Genomic DNA, 8,650 nt, shown 5'->3' with positions numbered 1-8,650 from the left:
TTCACTCACTTTTATTCAATTTTGTGAGCTTTTTACTCGTTTGGGTAATAAATGTAATTTAAATTTCGCAATATTTGTTCTTCAACAATATTATGGACTCATATTTTCCAGTAAATCAAGGAACATCAATGTACAATAGCACCAAATCTTACAGGATAAAAAAAAAAAAATCAAATTAATAATTCATTTCCAAAATATTCGCAAACAAATGAAATCAACATAACGAGAAATTGTTATAGGGTGATTTTTTTATCTGGACATTTTTTTTAATCCGGACATTTTTTTTAATCCGGACATTTTTTTTTATTGGCGTTTCTCACTAAATAAAAACTGAAAATAGAAAAAGCATATTGAACCAGGTTTGAATACATATTAAATGTTCATACAAAAAAATTTTTTTGTCAATTTTTGTTTTTGATGAAGATCTTGTGAATTTTTAATTTATTTTTGATCATTTGTTTTGCTCGTTTTTAACCGACTCTCTTTTTCTGTCAGTTTTTAGCTACTGGATCATAAATCATTCATAATTATCTTTAATAATTTCAAATCTTTTATGTTTTTTCTTATTTTTTCACGAGTTTCTCGCATTTCATTGTTTTTGAAGATAATAACAAAAAACTCATTTTTTCTCGACTGTTATTTATTCTTTCAATGAAAATACCAAAATATTATGCAAATTATATTAAAATACATTGCAAATCGAAATTATTTATCATATTTCATAAAATCAAAAACAAAATGAGCAATTTTGTCAAGATGAAAAATAGATTTGTACTGCAAAAGCATCAACATTTAACAAAATTTTCTCGTTATGTATATTTACTGCAAGTATTTATCATTTGACGCATATCACTTTAAACATCTAATAAATATTGTGTAGCTCATTATTTTCAGATTTTTGTTATTATCTTCAAAAACAATGAAATGCGAGAAACTCGTGAAAAAATAAGAAAAAACATAAAAGATTTGAAATTATTAAAGATAATTATGAATGATTTATGATCCAGTAGCTAAAAACTGACAGAAAAAGAGAGTCGGTTAAAAACGAGCAAAACAAATGATCAAAAATAAATTAAAAATTCACAAGATCTTCATCAAAAACAAAAATTGACAAAAAAATTTTTTTGTATGAACATTTAATATGTATTCAAACCTGGTTCAATATGCTTTTTCTATTTTCAGTTTTTATTTAGTGAGAAACGCCAATAAAAAAAAATGTCCGGATTAAAAAAAATGTCCGGATTAAAAAAAATGTCCGGATTAAAAAAAATGTCCGGATAAAAAAATCACCCTAATTTTTAATTACTTTTAAAAAGTTATCTTTGATTTAAGCCATGAGCTTTTTGTGAGAAAAATCAAGAAAATCAATAAAAATCAAATAAACTCTAATTTGTAGAGTTGTATGTGTTTGACGTTATATCTTCTTCCATTTTGATGTCTGAACTTACAGAATCGACTGAAGGCTCAGAAGCTTCGTTATCTCTAAACTCCTCATTGCTTTTTATTGTCCATTTCGAAGAGTTTTCCAAAACATCTGAAGCGTGCTTTTGAAGTGTATCATTTTTGTGCGTAGAAACCAGCAGCTTCAGCTTATCAAGAACAGCTGATTCACTTAATGCCAATTTTAAGGAACATCTTTTGCAACAAGTTTTTGTTGCACAAGAGAAAACTGATGTTTGAAGGGAAATTACTTGAACTTCCATTGAACATAATGCGAACAACGCTGCTAATACATCCAAAGTTAAGTGCTGAATCTGGCAACTTGCTGAATCAAGCGCATGTTCGACTGAGTTTATCAAGCAACTGGATTCAATGGATCGACACTGACTCAACAAATACGAGACGGTTGGCTCTTCAGTTGCGGAAGATGAAGTTGCCTTTGATGAAGATTCTCCAAAATCTGGATTAAACTTTGCTAAACTCGAAAGGAGTACACATGTCAGTTGAAGAGCCTCGATGCTCACTGAAAAGTCTTCATCCGTAATTTCACGACCTAATTCATCCCATATCCGAAGTTTTGCCATCAAACAACAGCTTTCATACTGAGTTTCAGCTATTCGTCGATAAACATAAATCATTGCACTCCTAACAGCTGAATTAACAAGAGAACTATTCACGATCCACAGCGAAGCATTAACCAATTTCATCGAAACGATAGGCGAAAATGGCTTTTTTGCATTCTCAACAATGTCAACAATTGCATCAATTGCATTTATTGTGTTTGCAATCGATGTGACTCTAAAATACACACAAAAATGTTATATCATGTGAATACATAAAATTTTGTCAATTTTCAAATAACAAAATAAAAGAATATAAGAAACAATGCAAACTGCATGAGATGCATGAGCTCCAATAAAAGATTGTCTTGATCAGGAAATTCCACTCCGTTCCTGCAGATTGATGATATTGAGCAACAGACATCATTCACAACGATAGAATCGTCAGACTCTTCCGCTGAATCACTGTAATCAATAGAACTATGCATTCTTTCCATTTCTAATGAATTACTTGATCTCAGAATCTTCAATGTTTCGCATAGAAAGTTCATAGAAACACATTGAAAATCATTATCCATTATGTATCTCGATATTGTGCTTAAAAGATAGACTGTGCTTTTCGCATAATGCAAAGAATCTTCACAAGAAAGAAATGTACTGCAAGAATGCTTCAATAGAAAATCGTAGTTCTTTTTTAAACCATCCCTCAACCCCTTTGATATTGCTTTTTTAATCTTTTTTTCATCGTTTTGAATTAGATTTCCCATTGTATAGCATGCTATTTCATGCTGCAAAGAGTCTTGAGACAGTAGCAAGTTGAGTAAAAACACAAAAACCTCTGAATCTTCAAGTAATTCAGATGGTGTAGGAGAAATAGTCGATAAGCAAAGTAGAATTTGAGAGCATGAAGTAATAATTGATGAAGAATTTGTTCGATTTAAAAGATGAATCATAGGTGCAAGTATTCCGTAATTTTGATAATGAGTTATTATCAAATCTTTTCAATATTTTTTTTTATATTTTTTGATAAATTAAGTTTGATAACGATTGAAAAACAAACCATTCATAAATGCACTTTTAATCCGTTCCAAAGCAAAAAGAGACGATTCATCGTTTCCGCTTTCTAATGACATCAAAATACTTGGAAGTTCATTCATCTGTATGAATGAAAAAACACGTTTAAGTTTTTTTAAAAGATCAATTCGCAAAAAAGGTCAATTTATTTCAAACAAATTGCATTTCGGAAATTTCACAATCTTTGAGTTCGCACATCGAATTACAAAATCTCTTTTCATTCAATTTATCTTTGCGTGAGATCTCTCGAATGCAAAAATTTCTTGCTTTCTTCAAATTTAACTGAACAGAAATTGATGAATCTTATCGAACAAAAGAAATCTCCTTTATCAAATTTCTACATAAACAATTATTACCTTGACTGAAGCTTTCTTTTCTTTTCTGCTCTCTGTCACATCTGTTTGCGCAAAGGCTCATATTTCATTTTAAAAAAGATCTTATACCTTTATAAAACTTTGATGTCTTTTGATCCTCGTCCAGACTTCTTTTCTTGGGATACTCCACTTCCCGAGCAAGAGCCTACTCATCTTACAGATCTTCACGATGATGCGGAAAATGTCGTTTGCTTCATTTAGTTGTATATCGTATATTCAAATATTCGTTTTTTGCTTTTGAAAGGGTTTTTCTGATGCTCTTCTTGAACCTCAAAATATAATAACAGAGTTGAAGCCAAAATTTTCTTTATATAGAACAGATGTTTGAGCTTTTACATATTGGAATTCAGCTCATTTTTTTCATTTTTTTAAAACAATAACTAAGTTCTCAAAACCTATTCCTGACAAAGATCCTGAATCTGGAGGACCACTGAAATATTGTACAGCTGCAAATGATTATGTGGTGCTGCTTCAAGGGAAAAGAATTATTCGTTGGACTGTTGGAACAGCGATTTATGATTGTTTGTTTTTATTCATATACTTTTTTTTTTGAATAATGATTGAAAATATTTTTTAAAAAAAACAACTCATATGTAGTATATCCTGTTTCAACAAGGCTTCCAAACCTTGAACTTAAAAAATGCTTTGTTGACCCAACTGGCACTATAATTTTTGTCACAGCGAACAATGGAGATAACTATTTTATTGATTGCAAAGCAAAATCGCCTTCTGCTAAAATTATTAAGTCTTGGGTATTTGTAATTTCTTCAATGGCATTTCTCTCGCCTTTGCCACCGAAAACTCCAGAATCAGGAAAGGGGCTTGTGGGGCCACTTCATGGGACTTCTATGCCAGTTAAGGGAACAAATTGGAATCTATTGATTGGAACAGCAGACGGGCGAGTGCTGGAAACAACGGTTGATGGAAGAAAACAAGAACCAAATATTGTTCTTGGGCCATCCTCACTTGGAAATGCACCAGTTTCCTGCATTGATGGAGTAACAGATGTGAAAGGTGACAAAATCAGGCAAGTTGTGCTTGTGTCAACGCCAGTGAAGCAGATAGAGCTGATTAGAGACGCAACAAATGGGTTTCAACTGGGCGGTCATCCAATTAATGTTCCTGTGAGAAGTGTGTATTTCAATAATCGAATGACTTTTTGTTGCACTCATTAATTATTAATGATGATGAAGCTTTTTCATAATAATAATAAAAAATAATCAAATTTATTATTATTTTTTTTTCTTGTTTATTTTTGTTCAATTTCATCAACTTTGCTTTCTTTGAATTCATTCATTCACTGATTAATTCTTTATATTTTTCTATTATTTTATATGTTTATATATATATATTTGTATATATCGCCAACGATCCATTCTCTTCTTTTGCACCAAATTGCAATTCCATCTACATCTATCTCTTTCTCATCGCTTATTATTTCTTTCTTTCTTTTTTTCTAAAAAACAAATAAATAAATAAATAAATAAATTACCACATCAGCCAAACACGCCGAAGACATCATCGGCCTTCCCGGGGACATCGCCATCGGCGGACTCTTGATCCGCAGCCAGTCCTCCAACCACTGCATCGTGCGCCCCAAATGGTACGGCTGGATGACCACTGCGGGAATCTTCCACACAACCCTCCCGCCCACTACGCTCTCCTCTGAAGCACGTTTCGCGCCGCCAGACAGAGCTGTCTCCTTCCACAGACATCCCTTCGGCACCTTTTCTGACGTCATTCAGTACCCGTTCCCCATCGGCATCGCAGCGACTGAGTCGCATTTCTTAGTGCTTTACGATGATCGCCTGCAGGTCTGGTCGCATCTGTCGGCAGACATCGTGGAGGAAGAGGCGCCTGTGATGCACTACGTTGATCACCCTGGTTTACCTGACCCAGTTCTCACGCGCATCAAAGTGTGCTCGCTGCACAAGAACCCCAGAGACAAGTGGCGCCGCCGGAAGCGCGATGCGATGGAGAGGGGAGAGAGAGACGGAGATGAGACGGATGCTGGCCTGGGAGGGATGGGGGGGATGGGCAGAAGAGGCAGAGGCAGCGACGACGGTGAAGGGTTTGACGGCTCTGTGGACGACGAGCACGACGGAGACGAGGACAACAACACAGACAGCGACCCGACAGCAGAGAAGATCCAGTTCACAGGCATCTGCACCGATCCTGTGACGAGAGAGATCTACGTGTGCGACGGGGCGTATGTGTACAGCGTGGTGATCGACGACGAGAACAGAGACAACTGGGCGATCTACCTGAGCAAAGCTGTCGCACTCCACGGGCAGGCCATGCAGGCAGCGAAGTCTGTGCTGAGAAGCAAGTCGTCGAAGGCGATTGGCGATGGAGACGACAGAGGGAAAGGCTCTTCTTCTTCTTCTTCGTCTTCTTCTGCCTCACCTTCCTCTTCTTCAGCATCAGCATCGTCAATTGTTCCTTCCTCTTCCTCATCTTTTGCTTCTAACTCATCCTCCTCCTCTTCTTCCTCTTCCTCAAAGCACATTTCGTCCTCTCTCCTCCGTCGCCTGCTCCCCGAGTCAGTGACAGCACGCATCAACGCTCTCTTCCAGCAGTCGCTCGGCAGCTGCACGACAGAAGCACAAAGGAACCTGATTCATGTGATCAAAGGACAATGCTCCTTTGCTGAGGGGGACTACATCGACGCCGCCACGCGATGGGGAAAGTCCGGGCGCGAGTTCGAAGAGGCTGCGCTTTCATTCATCAGACTGGGCAGATGGGACGCGCTTTTTACGTTTGTGGAGGAGAAGCACCGCTCGCTGCAGCCGTCGGAGAAGATTGCGTCGTCGCTGCTGGGAACGTGGATTGTGGGGCTGTATCTGGACAAGATGGCAGCGAACAGGGCGAGGCGGTCGCGGATGGGTGTGATTGGAGCAGGGCTGGGAATTGCAGGAGATGGATCGGGGAGTAAAACGGGGTTGCTGCCGGTGGTGACGCAGAGGAAGAACAAGATCACGAAGAAGCTGGAGCAGCTGAGGAAAGAGGAGCTGGTGAGAACGGGGAAGATTAAGGCGAGTGGAGATGCGTTTGGAAACGAAGGAGAGAAAGAGGAGGAATATCAGGACGAAGATGAGAAGAATCTGATGCAGTTTCTGAAGAACAACGAAAAGCTGCTCAACAAAAGCGTCATTTACGGGATGCTCACAGCACATGGTGCTTTGGACGAGCTGGCGGATTTTGCAGAAGACGCAAAGGACACACAGACACTGATTGAGCAGTTTATCACCCGGGGAATGTATCCCGAGGCGCTGTTTGTGATGTATGTGAAAGGAGAAGCCGATCTATTTTACACGTTCTCACCCGCATTGATCAGGCACATTCCAGACAAGCTGATCTTCCGCTGGCAGCAAGTGACGCAGAACAGAGGGTTAGACCCCGTCAAGCTGCTTCCCTCGCTCTCGCTCTATCGTTCTCCTCCGCGCGATCAATGGAGAAACAACGTGGCGCTGCGCTATTTGGACTGGGTGATTGAGCAGAGGAAGTGCACACAGCAAGAAGTGCACAATTTTTACATCTTGTTGCTCGCGCGCTCAGCTGAAGACGAGCCGCTGATCGACTTCATCACACGGCCAGAGGAGTTGAGGTGTTTTGATGCAAGATATGCCTTGCGTGTCTGCACACAGGAGAAAAGGCATGCAGCAGCTGTGCATGTGTACATCATCCTGGGCCTGTTTGACGAGGCAGTTGAGCTCGCACTCACTGTCGATTTCGACCTCGCAAAGAAGGCTGCTCACTCAGCGCTCAATCACACAGACCCTGCTTCGTTCCAGAGGCTGTGGATTACCATTGCGAAACACATGGTGAGTCTGAAGATGAAGGGTATTCCAAGCAGCTCTTCTTCTTCTGGCGGAGGAGAGCAAAAGCAAGTCTCATCTTCTCTTGTGCATGAGATCCTATCACAGTGCATGCAACTGCGAAGCGAATCATCCGATCTGCAGCTTGCCCTGGTGGATGTGCTTCCATATTTCCCCGATTTCTTCTGCATCGACGACTTCAGACAGGAAATCGAAGAGTCGCTGAGGGAATCAGAGAAAGAGGCTAAAGATTTGATGGCTGAAATACACGAACATGCTGAAGCAAGACAGCAAATCAGAAAGGAAATAGAGACACTCCAAACAAGCAGACACACTGTTATCACCACTGCCTCACAGTGCAGGCGGTGCCAGCGCCTGCTTTCAGAGCAGCCACCGCCACTGATTCTGCCTCAGAACGCGGCTCAGCGCAACCTCCGCTCTTCTTCTTTCTCTTCTTCTTCTTCTTCGTCTTCGTCTCCTGTGCTCCTCACAGGCATCTACTGCTTCCCCTGCGGCCATTCATTTCACGCCAACTGCGCCCTGATGACGCTCTTCGACAACTCCACTCCTATTCAGAAGCACACCCTCGCCCGCACTGTCAACACCATCCTTTCTCCTTTCCTCGCCCAGCCTTCTCCTCAGCGCGATGCAAGATCTGCTCTTTTCTCTTCTTCTTCCTCTTCCTCTTCTTCTTCTTCTTCTTCTTCTTCTGCATTATCATCTGGATCCACACAGGATTCTTCTCCTCCATTTCAAGCTGCTCCAGCTTTGACTCCGTCTGCTGCATTGTCGCTTCCAGCTAATATTCTTTACGAAGAGTTGGATAACCTCGTCTCTTCTGATTGCCCTTGGTGTGGTGAATCGATGGTGAACTCAATTTCATTGGACTTTGTTGGTCCTTCTGACCCTGAATATGAATCATTTTTGCTCTAATTCTGTTGAGTGTATTTTTTGTATTTTGGAACTTTTTTCTTTGTTGAGATAATTCTTTTCACTTCCCTTAAAATAATATTTTAATAATTTATTTTCATTCTTTTTCAATGAGTCAAGGAAAAAAGAAAGAGATAAAGGATGAAAAAGAAAGAAAAGATAATGATTCAAACATTCCTTGGATATTTACCGTCTTTAAGCCGGGATTAAAGTTTGAATTCATAATTTTTCGTTATTTTATTATATGGACTCAAGTTCAAAGGCAGTGAAATTATTAGCATTCACATTTGTTGGAATTATCATTTCATTTTTGCTTCTATCATTTTCAGCTGTGCAAAGCGGACAAATGAACGTCCATGTTTTAATTATGTCAATTCTTGGTGTTCTGTTCATTCTGTCTTGGATATGGTATTCATTTGACAAATATATGCTTTATTGTTCACAGAAGAGATTT

The 8,650-nt window shown here is 39.1% G+C and overlaps 2 protein-coding genes across 2 annotated transcripts; one reads left to right on the top strand and one right to left on the bottom strand.

Moving 5' to 3' along the window:
- Positions 1-1,385: 1,385 nt before the first annotated feature.
- On the bottom strand, positions 1,386-2,497 carry MONOS_7099 (uncharacterized protein; the record flags this gene model as incomplete). Its single annotated transcript, XM_067877398.1, has 2 exons — positions 1,386-2,238; positions 2,334-2,497. The coding sequence occupies 2 exons, from the start codon at positions 2,495-2,497 to the stop codon at positions 1,386-1,388; spliced, it is 1,017 nt and encodes a 338-aa protein (XP_067729653.1).
- Positions 2,498-3,532: 1,035 nt separating this feature from the next.
- MONOS_7100 (vacuolar protein sorting protein 18) lies at positions 3,533-8,306 on the top strand (the record flags this gene model as incomplete). The annotated part of the gene is made up of 5 exons (XM_067877401.1): positions 3,533-3,634; positions 3,693-3,770; positions 3,834-3,969; positions 4,046-4,579; positions 4,949-8,306. The coding sequence occupies 5 exons, from the start codon at positions 3,533-3,535 to the stop codon at positions 8,197-8,199; spliced, it is 4,101 nt and encodes a 1,366-aa protein (XP_067729652.1). The 3' UTR covers positions 8,200-8,306.
- Positions 8,307-8,650: the final 344 nt, after the last annotated feature.

Source organism: Monocercomonoides exilis (genome assembly GCF_001643675.1).
Source record: "Monocercomonoides exilis strain PA203 chromosome Unknown scaffold16-1735695, whole genome shotgun sequence".
NCBI classification, from domain to species: domain Eukaryota; phylum Preaxostyla; order Oxymonadida; family Polymastigidae; genus Monocercomonoides; species Monocercomonoides exilis.
The sequence above is the reverse complement of the archived record's forward strand: the minus strand, read 5'-3'. Positions and strand labels throughout refer to the sequence as shown.